Raw genomic sequence first — 16,526 nt, forward strand, 5'->3', positions numbered from 1 at the left:
CAGGTGGGAATTCATAGTACTTTCTACCGCTTTGTACATACAGAAGCTGATGTGATGTTGTGGGGCCCATTTTCGTTTGAAGGTCTCTTTACAGACATTAGAACATAAGCACCATATTACAGTAATATAGAACCAGCATAGTTATTCCAGTTAACGAACTAAACAATGATCAAAAGAAATCTGAGGAATTTCTTTGTATCAGCCCCTCTTTTCCAAAAAATCCCTACCTTCGGAAAAAGGATTTTTTAAAAAATTTATCCATTGCGTTTCGTACACGTTAATGATTATACGAATAAAAATTAAATTAATTCAATTAATATAATTTATTTATATATAAAATTTGTATGTTTGATTAATGGATACAGACATATTTACATACATATGGTTGTGTTTCGAGAATCTAGCGAGGCCTCAAGAACATACCATTCGTTCCTTTGATAGTCACCGTTCTCCTTCTTCGAATTTGGGCCAACCTTTTTTGGCCAAACTTCTTTGTAAATTATTCGGACTGCCCAGTTTTTATCGTATTGTGCGAATCAGCCGTAACCGTCACCGTAAGGTGGATCCTCCTCCTTTGGGACCCGTGTAGTTTGGCTTGTCTATCAAATGGCATCTCGGGTCCAATATGCTTTGAGAGTCTGCTCCCAGTTGTTGCTTCTGTTTTAATTTGACTTTCTTGGTTTGTTTGCTTTGCCGTTGAATCCCCTCTCTCCCCTTTACACTGCCACATCCTCATGTGTTCCCCATCCCACGTCCACTTCAGGACTTGCCCAATTTAAATAGTTCGAGGGGATAGTCGAGATGAATATACAGCATTCCATATGACATCAAGAGGCTTGAGAAGGCATGGAAACAGGCAAAAGAATTTAGAAATGAGTTTCCCTACAGCTAGGCATTTATTATAGAAGTTGACTGTAAGAAAAATCTGTATTTAAAGAGATCGATAAAAGAAAATTAATAAACACTGTGAAATATTGTGTGGTGTGATAATTTACAGCTCCGGAATTGGGAACGGATTGCTATCCACTTGTAAGGAACTAACCATAGATCCCTGAATATATTATACGAATTATAGCCACAGAAAGCCAGTAAACAGCCAACAAGGTGTGTTGTTTCTTTTAGAATTGTAGAAAAATATTCATAGCCAATTTATACCCTTACAGTGGAAATTATTTAAATACAGACGCATGTATCATATAAGCCGTGGTCTTAAACAAAATCGAGTTTTCCTACGCACCGATCAAGCTCTAAAACTAATACAAAATTTTCCTACTGGAAATGCGTTCAATGAACTCTACGGAGCAGAGGGCATATATACATATGTATGTATATATGTACATATGTACCTCAAAGATAAACCATGGTGGGAGGAGTGGTTCGGTCTGGAAGCTCATGGTGAGGGCGGAGGTGGAGGGGCGTATGAAATCGCCTGCAGTTTTTCCAAAGCCTGGTAATATGAAAATTGCACTGGCTGTTAACCCTATTTGTAGTTGCTTTGTGCCATAAACGCGGGAGCTTCCCACTCGCCTTACCCACACCCCTGCCACACACTCTCTACTTATCCCCATCTCTAAAACCCGCCCAACAGCCACCACCGCCACCCCCTCTGGTATCTACGGTTGTTGTTGTTTATGCTGATTTCGTATCATCAGAGATTTCAGCTTGATGGGCTGTCAGGCTCCTGGCTCCTGGCTCCTTGCTTGAAAATGCAAGCTGGCAATAAGAGAAAGAGAGCTAGAGGGATATTGAGAGAAAAAAGACAGAGATAGAGAGCTATAGAGGTTTGGGCGTTGTTGGAGGCCTAGGCATTGAGGGCAAAAGGCATAGCATACTTTTCAGCGCTGCCTGATTTTGTGAAGCACAGAAAGGCGGCTGTCGGAGAAGGAGGGGCTGGCAAGTGGGTACAGTGGGTGCAAGGTGGTGCAGTGGAGTGTTAAGAGCATGTGTGAGTGTGCGTGTGTGTGTGTGTGTGTAGAGGGGTATAGCTGGAAGGGCTGCAATTGCAAGCCAAGCACAAAAACTGAGCTCCGGCCAGATAACAGAAGAGCGGAGCGAATGATGTTCTACGAGATGAGTGGGATGTTTTGCATACATATGTACGTGCATTAAAGTGGGCGGGAGGGGAGGATTAAGAATACCCTGGAGCTTCCTCACCGCATCCCCAACACAACCCATCTCTCATATTATCTTTGGCCAGCGGCGTGTAAATCATTTTGTATGCATTAAATCGTCTTCCACCAGTTAAACCGCTCTACCTCAAGTCACCTACTGCCACATCCACATCCATTCTAGCCACATCAACCCACCAAGGTACACTCATTTATATACATATGTAGATATTCACTTAATATGTATATATTACCTGCCAGGTTATACAGCTCCTGACCAGCGTCTCCCTCTTTCATACTTCCCAGCAGCCATTTCCCGTATTCTGTTAATTTTCAACAAAATTTGAATTAGATACGCATGTGTGGATCACAAAAGTGAGAGGGGAAACAGGAAATTTTTGGGTAATTTTGTGAATTTAAATAAGAACCATTAGACCAATAAGAGGCATTTTCGGCTGGAATCAAAGAAAATCAATTTACTTATCACCCACGGACGCTCTAATTAATCCCCAGGCTGATCGGGGATCTGGGCTCCATGGGCAAGTATTTTTCAATTTTTTAATGTCTGACCAAAAAAAAATGTTTGCTTCCATAAAATTTTGTGGTGTGCGTGTATCAACTGCTTTGGTAATTTGTCTCCAAGGAAATCAATTTAGGGTCGGTAAAACTTTTTGTTTTGTGTTGAATATGTTTTGGCTTTTTATGAATACGAAATTGACACGTCCTGGTGGGGAAATTCCTAATATGAAATCTAATGAAAAAGGGAAAAATAAGTACGTTTAAAGAAAGAAATTGTTTGAATGTCCATTCAAGATTTCTATTCATTCTTAACATTTTTTTCCTATTATTTCGGAGATCTAAAAAGTAGAAGTAACACGCAAGGAAAAAATCATTTCCCACACAAACCATAAACCCAAAGAAAAAATACCAGAGATTCAAATATTCTTGCCCATTATATTTTCCCCGATAGTAGGAAATATTTCACTTAAATATTGAAATGAATATGAAAATATTTTCCTAAAAATTTAATATAACAACTAGTGTCGGATTTCCCAGCCCGATATTAGTCCACAAATTTCTTAGATAATAGCCAGAGAGCCAGTGCTGTACTACATCATTGTTTTACCGATCTTTCGGTCGTTCTTCCGTTCTTCTTTCTAACCAGCCACCTTCTTCGTTTCACATTTAGCTGTTCTCTCAGCCCTCTCAGCCTCTAAAGGGCATTAGGGCACGGGCACAGGGGTCCGCCTGCCCCAAATTACCGTCGAACCGATCTTCGCAGCCATCGGAATCACATCGTACATACAACCACATCACACACATACAACCAACATGCTTTAGTCTACCAATAAATAGAAATATATGTACGTACATAAGCATACCTACATAGTATAATCGCTCTACATAAAACAACAAATTATGCGCCTTTTTTATGCGCTCGACTTTTAATTTAAATCAAACTTCAACAGCTAGTAAAAGAGCTCATCGGCTTTAGAAATAAATGTAAAAGACTTTTTGATAGACTTATATTTAAATAAAATTGAAGTCTATTTAATTTCAATATTTTTGTATTTAAAAGCGAAAATTCCATTTAAATATGGGTTCTCTGAGTCTGAAAGCAATCTGAAACGTTGCCCCAAACCTTGCACAAATAAATACTTTACTTACGAGCAATTTGTATCATTATTTCAAACACCAGATCACTTAATTTTGGGCAGGATGTCAGCTTGGGCTCCAACTGTAATTTATTGCCCAGTAACTATTCATCTTCAACAGTTTTCAACAGCTGCGGTCTTTAAAGATAACATAAAACACATTTCCTCCGTCATAAATTGACTGTCTCTGAAGCATGAATTCCTACCTGTTTCGATCAAAGAACAGCCTTAAAGCAGTAATTAATTTTTCTCATTTTTTCCATTCTCGCTGGCTTACCAATTTTCGCCCTGCCAGTCCCTGTGTGTATGTGTCTATCTTTCTTCTGTTAGTGACCTCTTAACCTTGTTAATGCGCTGTTTAATTTCACATCATCGCCCTGTTTATCTGTCGGCCTCGCCCTGCTCTTTGGTGCATAGTACTCGTACTCGTGCTCGTATCTTTCCCTTTGATTGGCGACTGTTCGCTTACTTATTTATTAATTTTGTTGTCGTCACTGAAATTACGCTGCTTCGAGCGCCTCTACGCTCTACGTGTTGTTGTTAATTACATGAAAATTGGCTGAAATTTCACTCTGCTGCTGCAGCAAGCTGAAGTGATTTTCATCGTCCCGGACCTGCTGTTCCTGGTCGTCGTCCTGGGCCTCAATATTCATTCAACTGGCGATGGCATTCAAATTGCTTCGCTTTAAAATGCATTTTTTTTTCTCCTTTCATTCGGCTTTCAATGTGTGTTCATGGGAATCTTCGCTGTGTTTTTGTGTGTATCCGTGTGTGTGTGTGTCAGAATGAAGGTGTGGACTTGTGTGGGAGTTGAATCAATTTAAATTTTCGTGCCAGTGTGTGTGTGTTTGGAACGCCTTTGTGTTGCCGTGTGGAAGTGAGGCCAGCATTCATATGCATATTTTATATTTGGTAGTTTATTTATGGGGAAACGTTTATACAACCGCCGGCAGTCGAAGGCGCCGTCGTCGCAGTCGCCGTCGCCGTCGCCGTCGCCGCCGCAGTCCGCCAGCCAAACAACCTCTGCGCTCCGCGCTCTACTAGGTGCTGGTGCTGCCCCAAGCAACCAGAAAGTCCAGAGTCGAGTCGAGGAAAGGTACAAAAACGTTTGGGACAGTTTTAGCTTTGAAGCAATGGTACAGTGCTCTTTGTGGGGGTCTCCATCTCTTTGGCAGCCCTTTTTGGGATTGTCTTTTCCAGCAAGAGGTGGGAAAAATGCAGACGATGAGTCTATTGACTATTTATACCCGATACTCAAAATGAGTATTGGGGTATATTAGATTTGTGGTAAAAGTGAATGTGTGTAACGTCCAGAAGGAATCGTTTCCGACCCCATACAGTATATATATTCTTGATCAGCATCAATAGCCGAGTCGATTGAGCCATGTCTGTCTGTCCGTCCGTCCGTCTGTCCGTCTGTCCGTCCGTCCGTCTGTCCGTCCCCTTCAGCGCCTAATGCTCAAAGACTATAAGAGCTAGAGCAACGATGTTTTGGATCCAGACTTCTGTGATATGTCACTGCTCCAAAAATATTTCAAAACTTTGCCCCGCCCACTTCCGCCCCCACAAAGGGCGAAAATCTGTGGCATCCACAATTTCGACGATACGAGAAAACTAAAAACGCCGAATCGTAGAAAATGACTATATCTTACAGAGTGCAAAATCTGAACCAGATCGTATAATTATTACAGCCAGAATCACGAAAACAATTTCACTCTTTCTCGCTCTGTCTCACTCTAACACACAGGTTTCATGGTCGGTTTTGCCAATTGTAAAATATGAGTTCAAGGATCTCAGAACCTATAAAAGCCAGAGCAACCAAATTTGGTATCCACACTCCTGTGATATCGGACCTTGACCGTTTCCTGTCCAAATTTCGCCACACCCCCTTCCGCCCCCGCAAAGGACGAAAATCTGAGGCAACCACAAATCTCAGAGACTATTAAGGCTAGAGTAACCAAATTTGGTACACACACTCCTTTAAGATGTCACTATAAAACGTATATCTCAGAATTTCGCCCCACCCCCATCCGCCCCCACAAAGGACGAAAATCTGTTGCATCCACAATATTGCAGATTTGAGAAAACTAAAAACGCAGAATCATAGATAATGACCATATCTATTAGATTGCTGAATCTGGATCAGATCAGATCATTTTTATAGCCAAAAGGAACAAATCAATTTGCAGTGGCTACGCAGCGCCCGACGTCACGCTCAGACTGATTTTCTGTCTCTCTCGCACGCACTCTTTGTCGTGTCGTTAAATATTAGCGGCGTCTGCCGGAGGAGAGCCATACTGACTTAGTATCGGGTATAACCGTAGAGTTGCGGTGTCCGCAGCAACTCACAACGTTCCCCCTCGTTTTAAACTCAAATTGAGAATCGGAGAAAATTAGCATATAAATATTATATGAAATATCAATAAAAATAATAATAGAGCGCAGCTTAAACGAGGAATGAAGCAATACGACTAAGAAGGACTACGAAGGAGAAAATTGAATTTAATTGAAAAGATTATAAACTTAAAATCATGCTTCAAATGTGTAAGATTTTTATATTATATTTATATTTTTTGTACAATACATTAAATTAATGTTTCCTTCTCTGGTGTTCTATTCCTTCAGAGCTCATGATATCGCCATGTTTAATGTTCCCTTTCAGCTGTCAAGCTACGAGCTAGACCTGGCTGATCCTTTTACCAGCAACCTGCAAGTCTGTCGATCCTTGCCCCAGTTCGTGTGGCGTGTTGAGTGCCTAATAAAATCATAAAATAGCAGGTGTTTAGCGCGCCACAAAGCGCCCAAAAGGACAGGACAGGACCCAAACACACAAACACACATAACGACAAGGGTAGTAAGAGGGAGAGAGAGAGATACATGTGTGAAGAGAGGAGGTTTCTGTGTAATGGCCGCCCAGCGTCAAATTTGATATTATTAATAACCCTTTTTCTAAATGAAATTTTGTGGCAGAAACAGAAAACATTTCGCTTGTCATTTTGCCAAGGCGAAACAAATGACACAAGTACATCAGAGACATACAAACATATACTATATATACACTTTTTCTTTCCTATTTTTCGTCCTTTCTAGTTTGTATACCCTTCCAGAGTCTGTGAGTATTATACGTGTAGCATTATCAAGGAATATTGTGTTAATTTTCAAAATATTTTGCCTTTTTCAGTGAAGTTCGAGTTTTCCCACTTGGAATTTGTGGGTGCTTACGACAGATCCTATCGACGTTCAACAGAGCTATCCCTTTAATGTCCCGAATTGCTATAAGGACAAACCAAAAAGAGTATCCCTATCAATGTTATGAGTACTAGGAGCTTCGACCCGGCTGGGCCAACTTTTCGCCCTTGTTAGTTAGTTAGTTAGTTAGCTACCCTCTAATCCGACCTCTCGCCCGCTCCTTTCCTTTGCGCCGCTCGTTTGACAGGCCGTTTTCGGCGCTTTGATTCGAAGCCAAGGGACGCGAGGTTGCGGCAGGCTGAAAGCCTATGAAAAATGATGTATGTCTGTGTATCAGTATGTCATGTGTGAATGTGGGCAGGGTGGACGAGATGCCTTTGGCAGGGGGTTCCGCCTGGCACCGTTTCTCATGTCGAGTGGCTCCTATGGACGGGTGTGTGTGTGTGTGTGTGTGTGTGCTTTTGGGTGGCATGTCATATATTTTTCGTTCGTTTGTTAATTGAAAAATGTTGCCTACATGAAGCCGACGATGACGACGACGACTACGATGACGAGGAGCAGCTGCAGATAGGAGGAGTGAGCAGTAGGTTGGGACAACGATGCCGGGCACACATCATCAAAACTTGTCAAAGTCATACACTCCCCGCCCCGCCATCGCTCCACATTTATCCACTGGCAACATCCGCCGAAAACATGTCTTGGAAATTATAATTTATAGCTTGTCGTTGGCCTTTCTCGTGGCGGCTGGTGCTTTTAGGCTGAATTTGTTTTTATAGTCCAATACCCTGGAAAAACACTCATTACCTTAGCTTTCAGGCTAATGAAACTGAAATACTTGGATATTGTGAAATTAAATATAGTAATGTTTCCAAGCTTGTTTGCCAAGGAAACTACCAGGCAATTGTGCATTCTCTAGTCACTCCTAGTCATACTCCAGTGCTTTTCAAAAAGGGCAAGTTGCATGTCAGTTAGATTCCCTTATAGCGCCAAAGCAAAATGCCTTTACAGCCAGATGTGGTCTTTCTATTGCTCTTCTCTGCTCTTTATTTTCGTGTGTGTGAGTGTTCGTGGCCTGGAAATTAATTAGCAACGGAAATTGCGCTAATAAACTAACAAATTTACGAGCTACATCCGCGCCAGGCCATCCTACAGCCACGCCCAAACGAGCGGAGGCCGTACCTTCCAGACAGATCTTGATGCTGCCCCTCTCTCTGTTCGCTCCTCTCTGTTCTCTGCTACTCTCTGCCAGCGAGCGGAAACCCTGAAGTGCCCAGCACTAGAAACCAAAATAACGAAAAACAGGAGAGAAAGTCTGTCCCTACAAACAATTTATACCCTTATATGTAGATCCTGGCTCACATCTGAAAATTCATTATACATTTTCGGAGCTCCAAGTTCATCAGTAAAACTGGGTTCGGTGTCAGAGTTTTATGGATTTTATCATGAATGTTTTAAGAAATTTACCAGAGAATACTTTTAATATAAAATAAAAGGAGAACAAAAAATATATAAATAGCCATTTCGCTTTGCTGCAACAAGCACCGGCAATAAAACAAGGGCTTATAAAATAAGGAAAAATATATACAAAACTATGTCTGTAGTACGAGTTTAATATATTCATATAAGCTGAAGGACTATTGATTGTAATTTGAGATTTATCTTGGTCTAAAATTGTATGAAATAAGCAAAGCAAAAGGGCTACAAAGTTGTGGGAAAAACAGTTTCCTTATTTTAGAATTTATTTAACCGCAACAAATATATCCGCCAGTCAGCGGGCTGTCTGTAATGCTTTCGCGCCACACTGCCCCACTCTTGTAGCATCACTCCTCTGCTCTCCAGCGACACACACATGAGTGTGCTCCACCACGTCCTCGACTTCACCTCTCCAGTGGGCAGTCACCTGCTGACAGCTGGCTGAGTCGGAGGAATCCTTTGCAGCATCAACGCATCGCATCGCTGACTTTAAACGGTCGGGAGTCGTAAATCGCCAAAAGTGGATAACACGCTGAACAGAATGTGATGGGTGATGGAACAGAAACGGAAAGGGCACAGGAAGGGGGGAGCAGGACCAGCGATGGGAAGTTGACAGATTCTGTGGAGCTGTAGAGCAGCTGAGGGTTAGACCAGGTTCAAAAACAGAAAATTTGTAGAAGAGACAAGAAGAAGTGGGCCTGGAATCATGAAATGGAAAACAAGAGAGGAGACCACAAACCAGTCCGACAGACCGATATTGATCATCTTTATTTGAGCCATATACAAACTGAGTTTTTCATTCGTATCTTACGGCTATCTCTTAGCTCTTAGCTGTACTGCTACTACAATGCTTATTAGAGGTTCTCACTTTGCGAACGGAAGGTCGCCCTAAGACGTGGCACCGCAACAGAGAGGCCTCAGCCGAAAAGAGGTAACAACCAGCATTTTCTAAAGAACTTTCAAGGACTTTTTAAAATGGAAACTTGAAAAATATCAGAGTTTTGAGTTTGGGAGATACTATGAGCCATTAAAATTGGCTATTTTTTTAGTGTACAGCAATTTTTACTGCATCTTCCAGGTAGGATAAATATTAATAATATAAAAGGCAGAACAACGTTTCCTGGGTCACAAATTACAGTTGCGACAACATTTATATATAATTATTAGAGCCATTTGTAGGAGGTTTGTTCGGATCTCCCTGTCGGGTCATATTTATCACTCACATCCAATCACAACGAGGTGATAGTCTTCTTCACCTGCAAGAACAAGTTTCGCTTGTCCAGAGCCTGATCACAGGCCAAAGGCCTCTAAGAAAAACCAAGTATTTCCCGCGCCAAAATATTCAAGTACCCACAATATACGCACCTTCCTGAGTCCAGCTTCGGCGCAGATTCCACCCATCGTGTGTTCAGTTCCAGCCATCTCTGTGACAGACCTGTTGCCCATGGGTTCTGCCCCAAATCTCTATATATATATTTCCTTGTTGTGCCCGACATTTCCAGTTTAATACGTCTTTTTAGGCTGGAAAATTCAAATTTGAAATAGAATGACAATTGCAACTGCAGTTCGTGAAATTTCTTATACGGTTCGATAGCGCTATCGATACTATCGGTGGTTAAACAACCGCACATCGATTGTTTAAAAGTTTAAAGTTGTATTCATATTTCATGCAATATGTATGTACATAGCCAATATCCAACGAGCTCTGTCCTGTAAATGCAGGGTTCGGACAAGAAGCTCGGAAATAAAGTAGCTTCAAGTCATGCAACGGTTTTTTTTAGAAAATGCCGTCGATTAGAGAGCCGTCGTGCAAAAAACATTTTGATGAGCCCATTTTTGCTTTGCAGAGCGTGGCCCTTCTTGTTCGGCTTCAATTATTTCAGCTATTTTTAGTCTTTATGGTGGGAGCCCTGTGTCGCAGTTAAACTATTTCACAGTTTTTCAATAATTAAAATTCTATAGATTTATTGAACAATATCGATCTTTTACGGCTATTGGACAAACCACATTGGACACGGTTGCGTCTGCGCACTAACCGTACATAACCATACATAATGGTCTGCGCAATCCGTTTGATAATCGCATAGCTCATTCGTAATGTTAGCAAGCCACAAATCAGCTGTTTTTGTGTATCGATTTCCGATGTACGATCGAAGTCGATAACAGCTATGATTCTCTCTCTCTCTCCATTGCAATAGTCAGATTATATTGGAATCGCCATTTACAAGTACACTGCTAAAGAAGTCGAACAACACAAAAAGAGCATGGAAACCGCGGAAAAGAATGTGAGTAGAAAATACTGATGGGATGGGAACGTGCAACACATAATTGTCTCGTTGCTAATAAATTGCCACGCAGAAGCAGAAGCCGACACAGGAAAAAGAGAACAACAAGTCTGAAGACGCAGCCTCGGAGGCCGTAGGCTCCGGCGTGCGTAAATCGGACGAGGATTTCGTCGATTTATACGAGGGCGTTGAGCTCGGACTGCCCCAGCAACGTATGCTCTCCAAAGCCGTACCAGAGGATGTGCTCGGGGACTATGAGCAGATGTTCGAGACGATCGGGAATGTCACTAAGGAATAGTTGACAAGTACGAAGTATACGTGATGCTGTATCCCACTCTGGTGTGGAGCGGCAAGTATGAGAGGGCCATATCCTTCGTGGGTGGACGATTCCTACAAGAGGCGCATCGAAAATCTGAAGCGCATCCGCACGCCAGAAGACCTGCCGGAAAGAGCCCAGGAGCTGCTATCTGGTGCGGACACAGTGGAGATATTCATGGCCAGGAGCACCTTGAACCAGTTCAAAGTACTCCAATCTCAGTGTTGGACGTAGGGGCAGCTCAAGACGTTCTTGTCCCACTTTAAAATCTTCATCTACTCTGATGAGATGATGCCCCAGGAGCGTATCCACCTCGATCGTCCTTTGCCGGCGCCATTTGCCTGGGCTTCCGTGGACGCCATTCCGGACTGGCCGTTCGATCGTAATAAGTTACCCAACCTCAGCACTTACATAGTCGAGCCCATGAACATTGACGACGATGTGACTTGCGCGACGCTTTCAGAAGACCATTGCAGCGTGGCATTTGGCACTGCCTCCGGCATGGTCCACATCGTGGCCGTGAACAAGGACTGGCTACGCATGAACACCCTGCGAAGGGAGAAGCTCTTTACTGCCCACCAGGAGCCGGTCCTGGCCTGAGCATTTTCTCCTGGAGACCGCAACCTTCTGACCTCCTCGGCGGACCGCATGCGGCTGCGGTGCACACGCACCGGCTTTTGTCAGAAACTCTTTGCGCACCACGGGGCCATGAGTGTGGCGTTCGACCCACCCGAAGGGCTGCTACTTTGCCACCGCCTCCAACGATAATGTGGCACGCGTGTGGAGAGTGGATCCCGCAGAGCACGTTGTGAGTTTCTTCGGTCACTTGGCACGATTGGAGGTGTGCCTTTTCCATCCGAATGGAAAGTACCTGGCCACTGGATCGGCAGACGCCATCGCCAGAATCTGGGACTGCGACAAACGCACTCAAATGCGACTCTGCCGCGGCCACAAGGCCCCCCCCCAAGGCTACCTGGTCTCTGGTGGCCGAGATGACCTTATCATTGTCTGGGACACAACCACCGAGCGAATAACCTGCAGCCTGACCCAGCCCAACGCAAGGATTGCCTCGATCGATTTCTCCTACTGCAACAATCTGCTGGTTGTTTGGAGCCAGGACTGCCATCTGAGCCTTTGGGAGTTTCAGCTGATCGTCAAGTGCCCCGAGAAGAAGGTTTCGTCCACCCAAAGCACCAAAGCAAGTGAGCTGGCGCTAATCAGCACTATTCAGGCCTGTAAAAATGGAATTTTCCTTCAAAGTGGGTTCGTAAGTTGCGATGCCCTGATTGTCATCTGGACGATGAGTTCTCGGAAGGTAATAGAGTTAAGCCCGAAAGCAGCCGAGAAGAAGACTGCCCTTGTGAAGGCTCTTTAAACTTGTACTTTGAATACAGAGAAATGAAGAGAAATGGTAGGTCGTGTCTCAGTTAAATGAAGTTCTTAAACTAATCATGTTCCATTGGCATATTCTATTACACCTTCAGATGCAGAAATAGCTTCTCGGACCCAGGCGCTGAGGCGAGTCATCGATGGAAAGCACCGTGGAGTCCATGAATATACATTCGATTCATTTATATAAACGTAAACATACACAGCCCAAACTTCAAACATAAAACTAACCATTCGGATCCCACTCATTTTTTGAGCTGTAAGTTTCCACTGGTCAAAGCAAAGGCCTTCCCTGATTTTATGTGCAACTTTGTTCTGTTTTTCAGAATATATATCAATGATTGCGGCACTCAGCCCCAAAAGACTATTTAAAATACGGTAGACAAGTGCTGAAAGTGGTTCGCGGTTGCATTCAACTGTTTTGTGGTCTGGCTTCCGGAACTCTCAATCCACTCCACAGCCCACCCACGCGACTGCACAACAAATGGAACTACAATTTATGGACCGGCACAAACCCTCTGAAAGACGAACCGAATGCATTCAGTAAAATTTCCATTTCGAAAAATTACTGATTACTGACTATCTTGCAGACATTGAATTTTGTGTGTTTGGGACAATTGGAAATGGCTTTATTTATGATCATCCATTGAGGTCACAGCTTACATAAATATGTAGGAACATGTGAATAATTGATTATAGATATGTATAAATGTACTACAATATGTGGGAATTAGGGACCGCAGCTGCTTGAATCTCAAAAAATATGTCCAAGGAATGAATGTGTAATATTTCAATCTAAGCAATTAAATGATGTCCAGACACAGTGTCCTCCTTTTCCCTTCCCACTTGGATCCAGGGAAGAGGATTCGAATTGGGATTGGGATTGTAAATATAAAATACAAATGTTCAATCTAAATTAAGCATAAACCATAGGAATAGGCCATAGGAAGGCCGATCAGGATGTCAGCCAGTCCTGATCAACAATCAGCTGATAGCTGCCAATAGTTCCGATACATACGTATGATTAGCTGTCTAAGAAGTTGTATTAACCCCTAATCTATGCAATCAAATTGATATCAGTTAAGATTAGTTACATTATCTATTGCTTATAACGACCTTTGGGTATGACAACTACTACAAATTTCGTTGGCCCTTTGAACGTCGCCCCAAAAGAACAACTATTTCATCGAAGCTCACTGTTAATTTACATAAAAATGTTTACCAAATCCATGACAGGAAATACTCAATACTCATATTACAGGACTGATAGCAAGACTATCCTTGTAAAATATACACCATATGGTATACCATGAAAAGAAGGGGATTGAAAATGAAAACAACATACATCTGCGCTCCAAAATAGTAGATTATCTGAGTAATAGTTGCTCGTTATAAGAATCGTACACAAATTCGTAGTTCGTGGCATTTTATTGATACAAGTGTAATTCGTTTGATTGAGTTTCAAGATGTTTCAGTTATAATAATTGAACAATCGAATTATTATAACTTAGTGTACGTAATGAGTATTATGTAATTATTAAGCTGCTGTTTTTGGGTAGATACGCCAGGGCACTTCCAAAATAATGTACAATCGATACTGTTTCCTTTGAAAGTATATTTTCGGATCCTCCGACTTCAGCAGAGTGGCGCAATGTGGATGAGCAAAGAAGGCCAGATGCTGATGAAAAAACATTTATATTGCATAGATCCCTTTTAAGTTATTTCATTAGCCACTTACCAATCTGGAATAGCAAATTGAGGATGACTTCGATTTTTTGTAATATTTCTAAACAAATTTTGTGGATGTGGTGCCTAAGGGTGGAGCAGTACTTTTTCAGCTCTCTACTGGAGTTACTTGAAGACGTCTTTAGCTTGCAGACCAGCCCACATGGCAATGAGAAGAGTGACCAGGTACATCAACAGAAGATTGTTAACGATTGAACCAATCCAAGCCATGGCCAGGAGGACCAAGCTTTTCACAATCACGAGGCCGGTCGATTTGCGTTCCTTGAATAGATACTGGTACCATGCTGCCAAGCCTTTCTTGATGTTGTACATCTGTCCGCAAACAGACTCGAATTTCGCCTCGTTGTCGCTATCCCAAATTAAGGCATTCCAAAACAAGCCGTCAATTTTGGTTTGGAAAAAGTCCAAAATGAAATCCGGCAGATCCAGGCACCACAGAAGAAAATAGTGCGAAATGGTAGTCAGCAATGCCAGGAGAGACATAAGAGTTATCACCGATAGATCCATGTACCACAGAACGAAAAAGGTGACGCTTATGCCCCCAAGTACCACCACGGGGTAGTATTTTTTCTCCCAGGTAAGGACACCATAGGCACTCACTATAGGCGCTTGAAATCGCTCCAAATCATGCTTAAGCTTGATCACCATTGCGTTATTACCAATGTCCGATGCTGTCATCTCTGTGCTTCGTTGCGTATCGAGTTCAATTGGAGTTTTCGACATAGTCTCTGCCTTTAATTTAAGCAAAAAGTCGCTTTTTTTATTGCCAGCCAACGTCAATGCATCAAATGAGAGGTGTCAATGTCAAACCATCGAAGTTTCGATCTAGTTTCTATCGATAGTTTCGATGTTTTACTGCAAGCCAGTTGCATCCATGGTTTCATATATTAATTTATGCATTTATTTATTAACAACGATAATGATCCCGAAAATACGCTATGCTCCATCCCATTGTGCATTATGGTCCTTCTTACCAATAGTCTGTCCGAAATCTGTCTGGCCCTTGAAATCCAAAACAAATCGAAATCAGTTTCGGGCATCCCCAGTATGTTGGAGATCTTAAGAGCAGTCCTCACAATTGTAGTGGATGTCCTAGTCTTTAATTCATGAATGTATCCTGTCATAGGATGTACTCAATTCAAAAACAAAGGTCAGAATGTCACTAATGTACTGGGAAACAGCCATCTGATGTGGTTCACTTGCATGCGCTCCTAATTCCTAATAATTTCATACCCATTTGCTTGTGTTATTTGATGGGTTTCATTCGATGTATTATTTAGATTTATGTGACAAGCAGAAAGAAGAACTTCCTATTCTTATAAGTTCTTAATTGTGTTCTTGAAAGGTTTGGAAAGGTCTATGCTCCCACAGCCGAATAGGTGCTGTGCGGTTGCCTGCAGAGTTGGAGCCAAGCTTGCTGCTGCAGATAGTGCTCATGCCACACAACTTTCGCCTTGAGTGCGAGTGAAAGATGGCATGATTGAACACACTAAATAGGACCTTGGCTAGAGCCAATCTGCACTCTTCAAAATCAACATTCCGATAGGGAACGCATAAGGGAATCAGCAACAGGTCGTCAATAATCATTGCATGCCTCTTCGGATCATTGTCAACCGATATATGGACTACGAGGTTATGTTATGAATGTTACGAATAGAGGAAGCCTACCACGACGCCATTCTCGGCGTTGACCCATATTAGGACTTGTCGTATCCAAATTCATATTGAGACACACACATTTCACCATATCAAACGAAAACTCTCCAATGCATTTTAGCACCAACAACATATTTTCTCACACTGACCCCTTCATTAGTATTCAATGTATTGGTGACATTATTCCGATCACTGGTCCCTGCTGCAGCGGACGGACACCACATTGTCGACTCAGTGACACAGTAGCGCTATTATGGCTATGGCCGGCATCAGGACAGGCTGCATAGAAAATCGAATTTCTCTAGCTCTTATAGTCTCTGAGATGTAGGCGCTCAACGGTACGGAAAGACGGACAGACAGACAGGCATGGCTCAATGGACTCGGCTGTTGATGCTGATCAAGAATTTATATACTTTATAGGGTCGGAAATGCTTCCTACTGGGTGTTACACACATCCATTTTCACCACAAATCTAATATACCCCTATACTGATTTTGAGTATCGGGTATAAAAACAGAACAATATTGCACATAAAATCAGGGAAGGCCTTTGCTTTGACCAGTGGAAACTTACAGCTCAAACAATGAGCTGTAAGCTCAAACGTTTATATAAATGAATCGAATGTATATTCATGGACTCCACGGTGCTTTCCATCGATGACTCGCCTCAGCGCCTGGGTCCGAGAAGCTATTTCTGCATCTGAAGGTGC

The 16,526-nt window shown here is 42.5% G+C and overlaps 2 protein-coding genes across 2 annotated transcripts; one reads left to right on the forward strand and one right to left on the reverse strand.

Moving 5' to 3' along the window:
- The first annotated feature begins 11,065 nt into the window (after nt 1-11,065).
- LOC117185039 (transcription initiation factor TFIID subunit 5-like) lies at nt 11,066-12,401 on the forward strand. The gene is made up of 3 exons (XM_033384521.1): nt 11,066-11,233; nt 11,315-11,614; nt 11,763-12,401. The coding sequence occupies exons 1-3, from the start codon at nt 11,066-11,068 to the stop codon at nt 12,399-12,401; spliced, it is 1,107 nt and encodes a 368-aa protein (XP_033240412.1).
- A 1,423-nt stretch (nt 12,402-13,824) lies between these two features.
- LOC6901257 (ARL-6-interacting protein 1 homolog) lies at nt 13,825-14,965 on the reverse strand. Its single transcript, XM_002133922.3, has 2 exons — nt 14,154-14,965; nt 13,825-14,093 (listed from the first exon to the last, which is right to left on the reverse strand). The coding sequence occupies exon 1, from the start codon at nt 14,882-14,884 to the stop codon at nt 14,267-14,269; it is 618 nt and encodes a 205-aa protein (XP_002133958.3). The 5' UTR covers nt 14,885-14,965; the 3' UTR covers nt 13,825-14,093; nt 14,154-14,266.
- Nucleotides 14,966-16,526: the final 1,561 nt, after the last annotated feature.

The sequence above is a fragment of the Drosophila pseudoobscura genome, chromosome X, assembly GCF_009870125.1.
Source record: "Drosophila pseudoobscura strain MV-25-SWS-2005 chromosome X, UCI_Dpse_MV25, whole genome shotgun sequence".
NCBI classification, from domain to species: Eukaryota; Metazoa; Arthropoda; class Insecta; order Diptera; family Drosophilidae; genus Drosophila; species Drosophila pseudoobscura.

Coding starts and splice junctions, on each gene's coding strand:
- LOC6901257 (XM_002133922.3), bottom strand. CDS start 14,884: ATGTCGAAAACTCCAATTGAACTCGATACGCAACGAAGCACAGAGATG.
- LOC117185039 (XM_033384521.1), top strand. CDS start 11,066: ATGAGAGGGCCATATCCTTCGTGGGTGGACGATTCCTACAAGAGGCGC. Junction 11,234..11,314: donor GCACCTTGAACCAGTTCAAA/GTACTCCAATCT, acceptor TACTCTGATGAG/ATGATGCCCCAGGAGCGTAT. Junction 11,615..11,762: donor TTACTGCCCACCAGGAGCCG/GTCCTGGCCTGA, acceptor ACCCACCCGAAG/GGCTGCTACTTTGCCACCGC.